This window comes from Pempheris klunzingeri, chromosome 6 (genome assembly GCF_042242105.1).
Source record: "Pempheris klunzingeri isolate RE-2024b chromosome 6, fPemKlu1.hap1, whole genome shotgun sequence".
NCBI lineage: Eukaryota > Metazoa > Chordata > Actinopteri > Acropomatiformes > Pempheridae > Pempheris > Pempheris klunzingeri.
Window position 1 is genome coordinate 16481824 of NC_092017.1, and position 17937 is coordinate 16499760.

General features: G+C 41.0%; 1 protein-coding gene across 2 annotated transcripts in view; it reads left to right on the forward strand.

Annotated features, from left to right (window-relative positions):
- Nucleotides 1-14855, forward strand: part of negr1 (neuronal growth regulator 1) — a 126913-nt gene extending 112058 nt beyond the window's left edge. For both annotated transcript variants that reach the window (XM_070832129.1, XM_070832130.1), the window contains one exon: nucleotides 14546-14855. In XM_070832129.1, the coding sequence (XP_070688230.1) occupies nucleotides 14546-14646 (101 nt within the window). In that variant the 3' untranslated portion in view covers nucleotides 14647-14855. The remainder of the gene's footprint in view (nucleotides 1-14545) is intronic.
- The last annotated feature ends 3082 nt before the right edge of the window (nucleotides 14856-17937 follow it).

Below are 17937 nucleotides of genomic sequence, written 5' to 3' on the forward strand. Positions count from 1 at the left end.
TAAAAGAAAGTTGAAAAGAACTTTGCTGGGAGACTTCAAGAGGGCATGAAACCCTTTAGAGGCAAATGGATGGGGTCCATGCAATCTGCCCAGGGGATTCAACTCCTCTCCTTAGCACTTGCTGACCCTCTTAGGGCCCGTTTCCTCCGTGGCGGTGCGCCATGACCAACTCCAGGTTTTGCTCTGAAATTTTGGGTAGTAACACATTACTTACAGTTAATGTTACCCCAACACTGGTCTAGGGTGTACCCTGCCTTTGGCACTATGTCATCTGGGATTGGTTCCAGACCCCCACAACCCTTGAAGGGTAAGCAGTGCAGACAAAGGATAGATGAATTTTTAATTTTCATGTCCTCTAAGAATTCTTAGGCTGCACTTGCAGCTGTTAATGAGATGACATTTCTTAAGAAAGAATCTCTGTGATTTTGTATAATTTAGTCTAGTACTCAAGAACAGGTAATACTAGTTAACAATACTTTGCATTAAAACAGTAGTTAGTTCATTTGACCATTGCCCAGTCATCCCTTTTCAGATTATAGTTCAGTGTTTTTTGTTGATGAAAACTGAAAAACAATTTGTAATTTTCCAGTACTTTTTAATTACTTTTATTTTTTTTCTGGGAAAAGATGGTGTCTAAACACTGAGCATTTATTAATCAACTTCTGTCAGACAACGTGCATTTCCACCCATTTCCTATGAGCGTCACTTTTGACTTGAAGTGTCAGGCCTGGGCAGCTTGTTGTGAGGTTTCATATATATTCATGTGTGACAGCTGGCTGCCAGCAGATTACTAGTCTTTCATGTGATTGTGCCTGGGGGGTTGAGTCTTTGTTGCCAACTATCCTGATAATACTAAAACCGCAGGAATTCTACCCACCCATGACATGTCCCCTTCCCATGTATTTGACTCTTAGAGGGATGGGGTGCCTATATGTCACTCCATGATAAGTGTTTGGAATTACACAGTAATTAGTTTGCCCATTCTAAACAAACCCTGGCTGACACTGACAGTGGAGGACGCCTGAGGAGTAAAGATACTGTGCCCACTGCCTCCAAAGGCAACCTCTGCTAAACCCTTGCCTTCCAAATTTGTACAGAAATTATTATTCCAGGATTTGTTTCACTTGTATAAATCAAACATACACACATAATGATATGGAGATGTATTTAAGCTGCTGTTCTATTGTTTAAGTCTGATGCTCATTTGTTTCCATTTTTAATTCTGCAACCAGATTAGTGACACTTCAGAGGTGGAATATGTTTGTGCAGTTTTTCAGTTGTACTGTAAGAATTAACAGTGCATAAAAGGATGCAATAAATTAACCATATTTTAATAATTTATGTAAATGTACAAATGTATTACCTATTAATCTTTGATCCATACCACTAATATGTGCTGTGTGAGCTTTTTTGAGGGAGGGTGATGTGATGGTACGACAGTATTCGTCAGTGTCAATCATCTTACTATACCATTTATACAGAGGGTATTCTCGAATTGCATTGGACCATTGTGCAGTTATTTGCAATATAGGATTATGCAAAATTGTACCTGGATTGATTAAACTGACTAGTAAACTATCTGGTTATTTAATCCACGATCAGTTTCGTGAAGGAATTTCCATAAAATGTATTGCAATGAATAACAATAGTGACATAAAATTACATTGTGATAGATAATCTTCTCCATATTGCCCACCTTGGCGATAAATACAATTTATCCATCAAACCATACAATGGCAACAGTTTACTTTAAGTTCATACACATTTGTAAGCAGTACATTTTAAAGGGTTCATAACACAGTAATAATACAATAATAATGTAGCTGTGAGCGGATATGAGCATTAATTAATGCATTTGTCATCAACCGCAATTCATTCTTGTGGGCACCCATGAGTGGAGGCTTATATATCAACAAATACTGAAACACAATATAATAAAATATAGTTGTAAAATGGTGATAAAATGAAAGATTTCTTCATTGGAAAATGTACAGTGTGTTTCTAGACTGCATATAAATGCTATATAAGTGAACTTCAAGTGTTAAGTGTGACCTGTCCAACCAAATGTAATTGGGATCAGTTATTATATGCGTAAAGGCAATGCATATAAACAAATGTAATAAGAAAATGTGTCAAACAGAGCCCAGTGAGCTCAGTGACGTGCCCTGAATTGCAGCATGCAGGGTTCACTATGAAAAAAGCCTGAGAAATGGTCTTTTGGGCTTGACAGGTCTGTTGCTGTGTTCCCAGCACACTCCATCAATTAAACTTGAACTCCTGCTTGAATGAAAATGTCAGTCATCGGAGATGTGACTGTTTTGACTACTTAGTGTAGTTGTATTTCAACCAGGTTTGGCTGAAACAGAATTCAATCTGGTCTTAATCACAACAGCCCAGACACAAACAGCACAACTTGAACCGCATTTGGTGTCACACAGGAGGAAACGTGATAGGAGGGATCACTAGTGCTATTCTTAAATAGGGTTTTCCACGCTTTCCTATCTCTGTGCACAGAGAGATATTTTAAATGAATACTGGATACTTCCTACATTTGTTTCACCCTCAAAAACATTGTGTTATTGAATATATGGGTCTATATGAGCTGTCTTTATGGCACAGCAAAGATTGTTACTCCACCGTTTTCTCAGATCACACCCCAGACACCACCACCCAACCAGTACCACCACCCTTGTCTTTTCTTTAATTCCTTCTTTACTTCTTTTGTCAAGTTTGATGTCTTCAGTGTCGCCTCTCCGCCCTCTCAGGATGAACTCTGTGCTCAGTGCAGCAGTGCTGCTGCACAGTGTTGTTTTACTCTGGCAGACAATTATCTCTGAGACGCCTGAACAGAGAGAGCTGCTCTTCACGACAATTTCCCCTTACCCTTAAATCAGTCCACTGTGCCCATCACCCACTAAATGGCACGCTCTCCGGTCTATGCACAAATACACACTAAATCAAGCTGACACAGGTACCCCTAAAGCACATTTTCTCGTTTTATTTCTCCTGCATTCATGCTATTAAAATTGTGTGGACTTTCACTAAAGTTCATCTTACACCCACACTTATACATCTTACACCCACACTTATACACACAAACACACCGCTTCAATCACTGTCACGGGCCTCAGGAAAAACCTCTCAATCAGCCCAAGAACAGATGACAGTATCTACAATGAACCACCCATTAAAAGCTGAGCATATGCATCGCCTCTCTCTCTGTTTACCACGAGTCTTCAAAATCTTTTTATTGACAAACCACACCTTGAAGACCTTGGAGGTTTTTAAACGCGGTTAGAAAAGGTCATGACATTCAGAAATGGCATTCTCTTTGGGGAAATGGCTTGGATGTCTGGCCGTTAAATAAGGTTAGTTCTGTTGGCTCGATTTCTGAGCTGTTTGCCGTCTTTGGCATTGCTCAAGAGTGGCCGCTCCTCCGCTAATACTAAAGGCTGCAAATTGGAGTGGTGTCCCTGTGTGTGTTGCACCCCCCTAGAGGCTAATAAAGAGTGCAGAACAGGCTCGCACACACCCATGCCAACACACATACTGTATAAGCACTCACACGCGGAGTATGTTCCCATTTAGTGTTGGTGGTGTGTGTATGGATGTGTGCATTAGTGGTTGATGGCTGGGGGGTTTCTGCTGTCAGTTAATGATACACTTCTTCATTCACACACTCATGCGCACACACAAACACTTTTATGCATCCTGCACGGCTCACTGCTATCTCAGTTCCCTGCTCCCCTCCGCAGTTCTTCTCATGCAGTGGAGGAATTGAAATGCAAGTGCTTAAGGGTAAAGCCTCGAAGGCCCCAAACTGAAACCATTAACCCTTTAGTATTCCCATGGCCGTGCAGCTGATGAGTTATTTCAAGGCTTTTGACAAGGATCCACCTTCTTTACATTCACTAATGATGGAGAAAGGTCAATGAACATGCTAAGATGCCTTTGGCAAAATAATCTCGGGACTCAATACACCAAGGCTGAATTGGCCTCTGAAGTGATAAACGCCCCTTTTTCTATCTAAGCCCCCCCTTCCTGCTGAATTACTGTAACGTGTTTGAAACAATCAATGGGCTGAGCTACTCACAAGCCAGAGTCCTGTCACCATTGACGCTGTTAATTAGCAGTGAAGAATCCCAGGCGCTTTTGTCTGAGCACATTTGAAAGGAGACGAGCGGATTAGACCATTTTGCTTCACATTTGTTATTCCTAATGCCATCTAGCACGGGGAGATCTTAGTGATGGTGGGTGGCTCCCTATGGGCTTCTAGCCACAGAGCTTCATCCCAACATGAAACAGCAAAAAATGACTGGAAAGGAGTACCGTTCACCAGAGCAGTGAGCAGTCCTAGCACATATCAGTGTCAGAGGGTTATATTCCCTACTTTCATGACTGCTCATTTGCCTTGCTCTTTTATGTCTGTCCCTGAATTAGATTTTATTAGTCTGTAATTTGCTTTGTTTGTTGACATTTGACTGATTGATATGGGTTTTGAGATGACTAACAACCCCATTTCTTTGTTCCATATCAAGCCAAGTCTTGATTTAGTCTGAACCAGACAAAAGTGGATTGATAAACCCCCCCAAGAATTTACTTTGGTGGTCTTATTTCCATATTCACCGAATGAATTAAACAACAAACACGCCTCCATAAAACACTTCTCTCAGATTATATCTTTCGGAAGAAGTGTAGATATGATATAAATACTCACTAATGCACCAAATGTATCAAGTCCTTTGTGAGTAACATTTACTAAACACTACAGTTCCCAGCTGTTTCAGGAAATATTTTTTTTAGAAAGTGAAACCATATATTTGTGTTTTTATATACTTACATCTTTGATTGGAACCAGTGGGCTTGGGGCTGAGTGCCACAGGAATGAGAGACGGACCAGCAGGTTGTTGGTTTTGATCAGTTCATGGACTTTGCTGAGAGTGACAGTAACATACAATATCACTAGCAGTATCCTTTATATCAGGACATGTTATAATAGAGGGAAATGATGTATGAAGACTTATGGAGATGCTGTATGCTGGACTCCAGACTGACTAATTCTGTTTTCAAGGTGAAAAGTCATCCACTTACTGTCTGTATATAGCTGGACACTGATGCTTTGAAGCGAGTCAGCTGTCATGAATCACACAAGGAGAGTGTGTTGAAATCGATTGTTATTTGTTACCTTATGTAACCCGTGGTTGATCCCTCGCAGTGGGCAAGTCTGCGGTTAGGTTTGTTTTGACATCATATTTTTAGCTTTTGTGGAAGTTTTTTTTCTGTATGGTGGATGCATTGCTTGGATAAGATAACCTACTTGCAAATAGTGTTTCAACATTACGAGTCAACTTATGAGTGCAGATTCTATTAATCTTGTCCATCTTCGTAAGGCATTAAATGACAATGCCTGACAAAGATCTCTGTTAGATCGAAACATCCAAGATCTTGATCAATGTTGTTCTGTTGAATTAAATCAGTCTAGTGGGTTTTTTTTTTTTTTTTTGCCTTCACTCTTTTTCTCACACATTATACAGGACAAATTTGATAGAGGATCTCAGTAATTGGATTCTGGGTCTTATTAACCAATAAAATAGCACTTTTTTTTTAAATTGCTGGCAGAACTTTGATCATTATTTTCTAGACAGATGGCATTAGGCCCATCTGTATTGCTACTTAGTGACCCTTTACATTCAGCTATAATTGCCTTTAATGGTATGAATACAATATAACTGAACTGACATTTCCCGTGCTCACATTCACTGTCACAAGACCAGTGAGTCAACTTGATGATGAATACTGTATGTAGATGTGAATCCATCTGCTCTGTTTTCAAAGGGAGATGTGTGTGTTTTACCAAATGTATTGATATTTACTGCTCCTCGTACCCAGCAGAGTTGAACCAGGGGTCAATCCACCAGTCCAATTTGTCGGTAAACGCAGACTTATTCCCCTCAGTGATTCCAGTCAATAATGTTTGACCTCATGTGAAAAACACGAACACAAAGGCAGAGAGAGTGGTACTCACATACTTGGGAGCTGCAGTCACCAAGTAGTCACACATCAAAGGGAAAGAGCATGTGTCACCATCATCAGTTCTGGTATTTATGCAACCATGAAAGTTGCATATCGATTGTCAGTGTGTCAGAGAGGATAAGCCTACAATGAAGAGGCTAAAGTGGATTTGGGGTGGAGGGGGTATATGTGGAGAGGCAGATAAGAGTTAAGGGTTTTATGTAGGATCTGACACGTTTCAGTGTGAGGTGATGTTGTCTGCTTTTTATTCATATGGCCATGACACCCAGTCGTACCACAGTTATTGTTATTGATCAGATTGCACACAACTTAGCACGTCCAAATGCTGTGGAAGCCTGGAACACACTCAAAGTAGATGTGCGTCACACTTAACTTTCAAATGCACCCATTGTTTTTATTTGGCAGCATTTTGTGGTGCATCAAGCCACCTTGAACTGCCTACACTTAAAGTGTTTTGAGTTTCTGATGCCAAACCGATGCAGGTAAGCATAGTCCCAGTTTAGAAGGGTACACAGTGGTGGGAAGTAAGTTAGTTAGGTATAGCTTTTAGGTATTTATAGTTTTCCATGTTTTAATTTCCATTTTATGCTACTGAATACTTCTACTCCACTACATTTATATGACAGTTAAAGACGTTTTGGCTTAATCCTTTTGTTTGCTTGGTTCAGTTTCAGGCATCCGTGAGTGTTATCTGAAAGCCATTATCACAAGATACATCATGGAATAATATTTTAGGTATAAAACATGTGATAATCTTCTAAAGTTTAAAAGATTGTTATACATAAAACTACCAGTAACAACAGTTCTGGAGATTAAATTGTTAAAATCAGTGTAGGATCTCACTGTTTCTAAATAATGGTAATAATAACCGTAACAATTTAAAATTCTATTTTAAACATGTTTCACGTAAATTCAAGGACTGTTTTTTAATTCAAAAAACTTCATCCTCTCCACTGCCCAAGCATTTATGTTACATTCCTTCACTCTAATCTGAACTTCAGTCAGCTGGATCCTTTGTGTTTTATTCCTCTCATCTGCAGTGAGCCCACAGACGAAGAGCATCAATGTGACAGACATCAAGTTCACTCTCGATTTTTGCCTTAAATACACTTTCCAGATTAACTGCATCTGACATCAGTGACAGTGGCTTTAAACTTTTTAGTGCAGCCCATCTCCAGGATGGCAGACGGAGTCTATTAAGAATTAATTAACAGCACCACAATTAGTTTTCTAGTCTCAGTATGAAAAAGGATCCATTCTCATTCCAGCCTGCAAACTCCCAAAGCTACATGTGTCAAGGTGGTCATTTATGTAGCATTGGCACACTATTTTCTGCTTTGTTGTCCATGAAGCTGCAGCAGACATTGTGGAAGTAGATGGTGGAAGGTTGCGAATGTTTATATCCAGTTCTGAGACATTGAAACATTAACTACTTAACAAATCCATCAGTGTGTGAATTAGAAAGAACAGTATTCACACACACACACACACACACACACACAGACCAGATAGTGACAGAGGCAGCATCTTGTGCTGTCTCAAACTGCTGTATAAAATACCCCTTTGAATCAATGGTGCTCACTTCAGGACACTATAGCTTTTATCTGAACCTCCCGCAGGCAGTCAGCAACAAGGTGGGGAGTAGAGACTGGAGTGCATTCACTGCCTCAGGTTCTGTCTTGGTGTAATAAAGGAATATTTCATGTGTGACACTCACACAGCCTATGGGCGTACACTATCTAAAGCAGACTTTGAGCTAGCAATAATTAACGTAAACATATGGCGTGTGCCTCCATTGAATTGTGTCTCTTCTCCGCGCAGACTGAAGTCTTATGCAGCGCCTCAGCTAGAAATAATCCACTGCACATGCTAATCACTTGGCAATTGATTTGGCCCTTTTTGGTCCAACAATTTCTGTAAACCAACGAATTGATCTGAGAGAAATCAATTAACAGCTCAGGGTAGGTAAACATGAACAAAAAATATGGATTGCTCTGCATACAGTATGATCATCTGAGCAAATTCTAGCTGCAGCTTGTGTGCTTGTGCAGGGATGCTCCGCGTGAGCAAATTCCAGTCAGGTTCAACTAGCCCCAGGTGAACTGTGATAACCAGGCAGTCTGCAGTGATAAAGTTATCTTATATCCATCAAGAAGAAAATGCACTTAACCCTCCACATTCAGGCCTTCTGTGTTATCAGTACCATAATGGAAATTGATAAAAGAGAGCTGCCTTATCATAATCCTACATACATAACAGCAGGGAATTGCTATTTTAGGAGGCTACAGGCAAAGGAGATGGGCATAACGCAGAGGGCAGGAAGAGAGGGTTGCCTCCTGGTTGGAGATCAGATGTTATCGGACGGTATTGATGAAGCAGCTCATGGAGATGCAAGTAGCACCAGTTTGTCGTCAACATTCCTCATAACTGGCCATATTGTCGCTGTCATCACGGGGGCGCAGTAGCTAAGCAGTGGCTGACTCAGCGAAATCCTTCAGCCTGCAGCAAGACTCGCACAGAAATAAAACTCTGATAAGCATTAAAAAGTGAGGGAGAGACAGGGGGCATGGGGAATTATTAGAGATAGTGGGAGTGAGAGACCCAAATATGAGAGGGAGATTATTATAGAGACAGTAAGAGGAAGAGAGAGGGGGAGAAAGGAAAAGTGGGGCTGCATGAACTTGATACATGCTGACGCCATTTGTTTGCGTCCCTGTGCATTTTATTAAGCCTCTAACATTAAACAGATTTAGCGGGAGCAGCCAAAGTCATGGAGTAATTACGCTTTTGGAAATGCTGTGATTAAAAACCTTTGCTTAAAGTATCAATCCATACTGTACATTTAGCCTTTTTTTGTTTAGTCCCAGAATGTGCTGATGTGGATTTACCCTCTAAATTTAGGGGAAAAAAAACAAAAAAAAAAAAAAACAGCCAACAAGGGAAAATTCATAAAACATTTTAAAAATGGAGATTTATCCATCAGGCATGCATATAAAGTACTTCATTTGCAAGCTCATTGATTTCCTGCATAAAGCATGTCCTTGAATTGATAGGTGCAATAAACATACGTGTAGGTCACTCTGAATTTTGGATTCTCTGGAATGCCAGACTCGTAAATCCACCATTCATTTCAAATAAAAGGAAAACACATACACTCTGTGTGAGGAGGAGGAGACAGTAAAAGTGAAAAGCCGATCAATAATGAAAAGGAGCAGTGTCTGTGTGGAGAACGGCGGAAATGTCTTCTCTGTCGGGATTCCTCCCTTCAGCTCACACTGTGCCGAGAGCTCTCTTATGTGTCCAGATACCCCACTGAGGCGTTGATTAAGTCAAGCTGAAGGCCAAAGCCTGCCTGCAATCGAGAGCCCCCAGCTCACTCAGTAAGCTATCAGGTGACCCGTCTCTCTCGCTCATTCACTCTCCAGTTAGATACTGATGGTGAGAGGAGCTATTAGAGCCCGGGCTCCAGCCCCAAAAAGCATTCTGCAGGGCATTGATAACCGGCAGGTACCAGGATGTGGAAGCAGGGAAGGTAGAGAGGAGGGGTGGGGTGAGGATATGGCAGCACTGGGAGGCGGAGGAGGGTAAATGATCTCTGAAGGCCATCTTATTAATGGAGGCTTTTCATTACTAGCACTAATGCAAATGATTGGTGGGGCTAATGAGCTCGAAGGTCCGCGTGAATGAAGGCTCTGTGGAGCAGAAGTGTGAGATGATCATAGCGGGAGACGAAGGTGATGAGTTTTGAACATCATATCTGGTCAATCATGACGAACATTTACAAGAACAGGAGGAATCGAGACAGAGAACTGGATGAATGAGCTGATGGGTCGGCAAGTCAATTGTGCACCAACTCAATATGGCAGGTTGCTACAGGCAAGAGGGTGCGAGATGAATGATGGAGGGGATGAGTGTATTTCACTGTCAGTGGATTGAAGTGAGGTAAAGCATGGAAAATGTCTTGATCGCCTTCTATAAAGTGTTTGCACACACTCGGTGTGCAAGCACTTAAAAGACAATGAAGCGCAGCACATCTCTGAAGGCACGGCATTCCCTCATCAAATGTCATGAGCGTTGCATGATATTCCATTTAGACAGCTACTGACACTAGCGCAGTGCCCTGAAAAAATACTTTTAGTGTGTGTTGTACTGTGTTAAAGACACCCTTGGTGGTTGCTGTGAACCTTGCATGTAGAGGGATTTAGACCGATTTACAGCATGGTGTGTACAGGATCAGTTCTGGCTCAGGAGTGTCTCATGTGGGCTCTCTCAGGGGAGCTGTGGGGGGAGGACCAGAGGCCACTGATTGATGGTCAAGGACACTGAACCCCTCCCCCACCCCCTTCTCAGAAGAGCCCATCTCTGAAGCAGTGTCCTCAGGGGTATTGGGATGCTGCCTGGCTGGCTGCCGTCTGTGCGCCGCTCGTGACAGCCTGCTTGGAGGATACGACCAACTCATCCGCTACACGACAAATGAATGAATTGGAGACTTAATCCAACACAAAAACACAGGAATGTTTTTTTCTCTGTTCTTCTTGCTTCTTGCATTTTCACATATGCATTGTGGAACACGTGTGAAAGCTAAGGCGAGCAAACACGGGATTGAGGATTTCTGAATGGAGCACAGGTTTTCACAACCCTTAAAAAGCCAGCGTGTGTGATGGTTAAAGGGCTGAAAAGAGGAAGGAGCTCATGCTATTACTTAATGAATGATGATGTTCCAGTGAATTACAGTGCAGTGCATAACACTCGAGATGATACTCAACAAAAACCCTGCATGGAGTGTCTGTTTCATATTTCAGTATGATTCATTATCTGTGCCAATAGTGACTGAGGTTCAGGGCTTTAGCATTTGTTGTGCATATGATATGTGGGTGACAAAACTGCTGTCGATGGAGATTTGGGAGGAAAGGAGGAGGGAAGAAGGATGAGAGCACACTATTTAAAGCTCATGGCTCCAGTCCAGAATGAGAGGAGAGCACGAGGGATTGTTATTTTCATATGACTCTGGCTAAAACTGGGGAGGCTCTAGTTTTTCATTTCAATTCAGTTGCAAAACAGTAATTGAAGCGTATCGCTTTCATCTCCACTTATCTCCTCCACTCCTTCTTTGGAGCGCTGCTTGTCTTGCCAGCGTTTGCGCGTCTTGACACTGTTGGTTTCTCTATGATATATTGTCTGGGATTCTGGTACTTCATTGTAGCTTGGTGCTGATGTACATGGCAATTAAATTCAAACCCCAAAGAGGTAAAGCTCAGTCAAACCCCCCCCTCCCCTTCCTCTCTCTCCTGTCTGCTGCTGCTGCAGCCTCGCTCTCGCACCCCTTTCAATCACTGTCTTTTTTTCCCAGCTCTCTCTCCCTTTGATTCCCCCTTCTTCTCCCCCGTATCTATCTTTCTTTTGCTCTCGCTTTCTGTCTGTCTCTGCCTCTTTCCCCCTCTATTCCCTTCATGTTAATAAGCAGAGTAATGGTGTTGCATGCAGTTCCTGGTTGGGGAGTTAATTAAAATGGCAAGTTACAACCCACACAGTCAAAACAATGGAGGCCCCTGCTTTTCGCAGTGGCACAGGGAGATATTAAACAAGCCCAAAATCAAACACTGTGAGGAGGCAAGAACCCAGTAACACTGACTATCCTCCAACCTCACTTAACACTTCTCCTCCTGAAGTATTGTTACACTCTGCAGCCCAGTCAACATTAGTCATAGCAGAGATCCAGTAATTACCTTGTGAGCTCCCTGAACTGCTGCATGAAAAGTAGTTGTGTACAAGATATTAATGTAATTACTGCAGTGTTTACTAAGCTAGAAACTACACTGACACTGATCTGATGAGAAACTGAAGGGAAATAGTGACATCTGCCTATTCCCCACCCACCACCATAAGCACACACACACACACACACACACACACACACACACACACACACACACCCACCCCCAAATGATTGTGCTAGCGTGGCTAGCACAATGCAGCACACTCAGGCTCCGGCAACAGTGGGCCGGCTGAGCAGGACAGGAGCTGTTGCTATGGTTACCATTTCTCGGCTCGCTCTCACAGCCCAGGAAAACTGTGTCATTATCCTGTACTTTGGATAGGAGGAGAGAGAGAGAGAGGGAGAGCGAGAGAAAGGGAGAGAGGAGGGATACAAAGAGAGAGAACGAGGTAGAAACGGAAAACAAAGATAGAAAGGCAGAGAAAAAGAGAAAGAGGGAGACCGCTGCTGTTCACAGAGACCAGCCACTCATCTAATACACACATCATCAAAATTTACACCCATTTGTGTTTCTCTTTCAACTACTTCTCCCCCTTTTTTTTCTCCTTTTCTGTCCGTCAGCAGAGCTGTAGTTTCCATTCTAATAGGTAAACAACTTCAGTGCGGACAAATAATGCCTGAAAATATAAAGTAAAAGCAGTGCTGTGTCAGGTGATAATGGGACGTGTGTCTTCTTTTTTTCTCTCTCCCTAGCATCTCCTGTGAAAACTGTCACCAACAAGCTATTATGTTGGTAGAAAAGATCAATCTCCGCACCATTGTATTTATTTTAACACACCAACAGCCATATGCCACTCTAATGACAGCCAGCACGGGTTCCCATTGAATAAATACACGGTCCGCAATAAAAACAGCACAGTGGGATAACAATCCTTGTGCAAGTACGAGTCGATCCTACTTCAGAAATGTGCACGGAGAAAAGAACTTTATATGTTCATCGTTGCATCCTTGTGTACAGCGTTTGTGTGCGGTTGTGCAGTTCTTCACTTTGCTCTGTGTGTTTGTACAACATGAGGTCCACATCATAGGAGTTACAATGTGAACTAATTACATGGCCGTGTAAATAGAGGCACCCTGCTGATATGGGCTGTGCACCACATGATTTCCCCTGGTACAGCAGAGCCTGTTTGCACTGCCATGCAGGTATGTGTGTGTGTGTGTGTGTGTGTGTGTGTGTGTGTGTGTGTGTGTGTGTGTGTGTGTGTGTGTGTGTGTGTGTGTGTGTGTGTGTGTGTGTGTGTGTGTGTGTGTGTGTGCTGAGGGAGAGCATGTTTTGTAACCTGTGAGGTGTGCTTTATTGAGCTACAAGCTAAAAGAGTGTGTCTGTGTTGAGGAGGCAGAGTAGCCCCTCCATATGAAAGGCTGCCCTCTCTGCCCGCCTGACGCAGCTCTCCAGAGAGACCTGTTCATATTACTGTGGCTGTCTGCTGGTCAGAGAAACACAAACAGCACAAAACAAAGCCTTAGATTCGGATGTGAAGAAAAGACCTTGTGTTGCCCTCATCTATTCTCCTCTCTCCACTGATGGCTTTTTTTTGTAGCACTAATATGGAAGAGGGGAAAGGGCGAACAAGAGTTTTGACACCAAAGTAGAAAATGATGAGATGGTAAAAAAGTATTTTAGAATATTTCAAAATCTGTGGCGGAGGGTACAATTTTTAGGTACCTTTACTTTAGTCATAGTGTTTCCCTTTATTGCTACTTTATACTTCTGCTCCACTTCATTTCAGAGGGAGGTGCTGTGCTTGTTACTCCATTTGATTTTGCAGTTGTAGTTTCATGCTGTTACTATAGTTCAGATTAAAGGCCCTGCACACCCACACAGGTGTTTTCAATTGCCGAGGCAATTAGACCTCTGTTCAGGTTAACCACAAGTGCAGTGATGTGATGTCCTTTAACATTCCACGTTTGGAAAAAAAAAATATATAAAATACAATGCATTGTTAAAAATGTATCTAGCACTTCCCAGCCTTTTTGGCTCGTGACTCACTACGAAAAAAATTGTATTTTCAGATGTCTTTGAGTTGTTAGCAGTTCCGTCAAAGACTAACTTCACCCCCTAAATTTCTCCCATTGTTTCATTTAAATAACTGTTTGATGACCCTTTAGGTAAAAATCACCTGTGATTATCAGAGTATATTATGTAATTAAAAAAAAAAAAGTAAATTAATGTTGCAAAATGTTGTTTTTCTACCCCCCCAACTAATATATTCACAACAAGTTGTCCATAATTATTTGAGTCTATGATTATTTTGCATTTTTATCTGGCTGTATTTGTCATCAACATGTGAAGCACTTTGGTGTGTTGTTTTTAAATGTACTAAAAAGTGACCAGTCTCATTTCTAAAACTAGCTCCACCTTAACCGGCTACAACAGTAGTATGCTTCTTATGCTTTGATACATTAACAATCTATGTCTGTGATATATGATAATATATCATATGAAATGCTGTACTTTTATGTGATGGTGCAGTTTTACATTGAGGTGTTGGTACTTTTATTTCAGTAAAGGATCCGAGAACCTGCTCCACCACTTCAAAACATAAAGTAGCAGCAGTGTTCTGAAGAATGAGTTCCTACCAACTCACAACAGCAGCAGTGGCGCTGTAATTGGAGTTTTTACAGTCTCATTTGGAAGCATCATGCCAAGCTGACTGCGGGCTTTCAAATGGTGGGTGCTGCCGAGTGAAAGTGCAATCACAACTAATCAGAGTGTCTCTTGTTTCCTGCCCACAGCGCCCAACACTGCACCCTATGGGAGCACAGGAAGCGCGTACGTCCCACTGGCCTGCCGATACCTGGTCCTGGCTCTCTCCTCCTTCATCAGCGTGTACTAGCAGAGGCCAGCCCAGACACAATGACTGTCGAGAGCATTTATGAATCCTTTTTGACATTGCTGATGGCTGGAATCCAATCTGGTACAGTTTGTTGAAAAGCTGCGAGGGGGAAAATAATCAGCGTTACTTTGTGTGGGGAATTTTTTTTTTTCTTTGCTTTTTTGGTGAAATTTCTGTCATGTAAATACTATGATGTTTTTTATTATTATTATTACTATTATTATTATTTCCACTTTTCTTTTCCGATTGATTGACCACCTTGTGAATCAGTGCTCACTCCCAGCCCCACTCCACCTCCGCTCATATCAAAAGCCCCAAAACTTCGCAAAATGAGTTACTTTCAGGCCTCTTTCTCCGGGAGGCAATGGCGCAAAATTGAGATTTTCATCCGTTTTTGTACATGGCTAAAAAGACACAATTGTGCCAAGTCACTCAGTACACAGAATTACCATACCAATGTTGTATTGAATGTATTATGGGTTGTTGAACAAAGGAAAGACATTTAGATTCCTAACAATACAAATTCTGATTATGGAGTGTGCTTAAAAAATACAGAAAAAAGACAAAAAAAAAAAACAAAAGAACAAAAAAGGCAGGGCTTTTTCAGGACCTGTATTGTCATGATTACTCAATAGATGGGTGAACAGTGTTGAAGGTGTGCTTTGTTGTATTCTGAAATGGGTCCTTCAGTTACTATGCCTGCCAAGCAGATTTGACCAGGCAGACGTCAAAGTAGCAAAGTATACTGTATTGTATCTTTATATTTTAATATAGTGTAGGCTTTTGTTTTAAAGTGGGACCAGCTTTTCTCATTCGACCAAGAACATTAACACAGTTCATGACTTTGTACAGTATGAAGGGAGGAACATCGCTGCCCTATGTTTACATTCTCTTTAAAATATAAATACTACAGTATATACTCCATACTTTTTTTTTTTTTTTAATGGGTCAAAAATAGGTGAATGTTGCAACAAACTGCTGCAGTGGGGAAGAACAAGCGGAGCCCATGTTCAACTGTTTTAAGCTTCTCTCTTAAAGACACAGTTCTTTGAAACATGCCACCTCCAGTGGGCGTCTGAGCAGAGAGATTTGTCTCTGAATTTGCTGTGTACTTACTGATCATCTACTGGCTGCAAGCCCACAGCTGTGCACTGTAGGTCGCTTGAAGTTTTTGGCTTCAACTTTTGGCATGGTACTTAGATAATGGATTGTGGGACAGCAGCATTCTGCAGCACAGTATTTACTTCCTCTGTTTATCTTAACAGATAATTCAATACTTAAGTATAATACAGTCTCTTTTACGGTAAATATATCTTCTTCATTGTACCCGTTAAATCCAGAGAGCCAAAGGCCATGTAACTTAAGTTTGCGGCCATATACGCCATCATATGTGGTTAGGTACAACAAAAGTACAGTAATGAAACCTGCTATGACTCCAACCTGAGTCCTTCTCATGGTGATTGTGAGCAACAGAACACAAAATAAAGCTCATGAATATGCTCATGACTACAAACATGGCCTAAGGTGCTAACAGCTCTTCCAAGATGAGTGTCCATTTTATTCAAACAGCTGATCAGTGTCCACAGGGCCAGTGAACCAGCAGCGTTGAGAATAAATTAAGCAATGAGGCCGTGCAATAGGAGAAAATGTGGCTTTTTGTTCACTGAAATGGCACATATCAAGGCTCAAAAACAACATTATTGTAAGGGTTTACTTTTTGACAAGACTCACGACATATTCATCCTCTAGTATCTTCAATCCATGGTGTAAACAGAGATACTGTACTGTAATGCCTTAATAGTCCATAGACATTCAATGAACCTCCTTTAGAAGGACACTTCCAGAAGCTCTCAATAAGATACAACTCATTTGTTTGACATATTACTGATGATTGAATGTTCATTGACCAATAGTTGATTTATCTTTCAAATTAGGCATTATATTAAGTAAAAAATAAATTTCTCAACTAATGACTCGCAGGTATTTTCAAATAAGCCAGTCGCATCTGATAAAAATGCAGTATTAGTCGTGCAGGTTAACATGTTTGCAGGTCTTCTTTGGATTTGGATTGAGTTATATTTTGCCCCGTGATCGAGGGACAAACGGTGCCCGAGTTCACACAGTATTTTCACATGAACTTGTAACTGCAAACCTATAGAGAAATAGCCATCGCAGTGAAAAGACTTAAAGCACAAACACTGTTATTACTTTTACATTTTGTGATGGGTTGTTTTAAGGTCTGCTAAAGTCTTTTTTTCTTTTATTGTTTGTACTGAAATTGTTATCAGCTTGTTTTACAAATTATGAAAATACTGCACCATATGATCTTGTTTAAATGTTAAGGTATAATGAAAATGGGTCAGAAGTATATTTATTCTCTTCCTTTATGAAAACAATGTATAAAAAATAGATTTGAAACATGTAAAACTGGATATGTGACATTTATTTGAATGAGGCACAGTATGGCATAGTTTATAATGTTGTCGGGTTCATTTAGATGCCATAACTGTTGTTGATTTTTTGTCAGACGAGTACATTAAAAAGAACAATGTTTGCAATCAAATTACCTACTTTTTGAAACAGAGAGGGTGTGAACCAATATAACAGTATTATAGAACAGAATCAATGTGTGTATATTTGGAGAAAATAGGATACCTTTTGATCTTTAGAGCCAGTGTGTAGTCATAGTTTTCACACACTTGCGTGTTTGACGATGTGCAGAGAGTATGGTTGTGCTGCATGTCAAAGTTAACCTGTGTTTTTGAGGTGGCCATTTTACAGATATTCATACTTTTTATGAATGGAACCAGTTTTTTCCAAGCCTTTGGTTCTTAAACCTGGTCTAAAGATACATACCTCCTGCAGACCACCAGGCTATGTTTGTTTGTGACTTATCTGAATCAACTTTGCTGATAGACTAAAACAACTGCTACTCAGATTCATAATGATTATTGTGGCACATTGGTGACAGTCTGGAGTTATGTTGGTTGCTTGTCGAAGCAGTTAAGACCATGCTAGTATTCCATATGAAATGTACTGGATGTTTATTATTTTGAATAATGGTATTAACAAGTCCCTTTTATCGAATCACTATTATTTGCAATAAAAGTCTTCATGTTACAATATTAACCCATATCTGAGTTCATGAGCACTCAAAGGGGTTGTGATTATCATTGGTACAGGGTTTGAGCCAAAGGGCACCACTACAGCAATGTCCTCCTTAAAACTTAAAATACTACGTCATTATATTCTTCCTGCACCCTCATAAAACTTTCATCTGTATCTGTATCA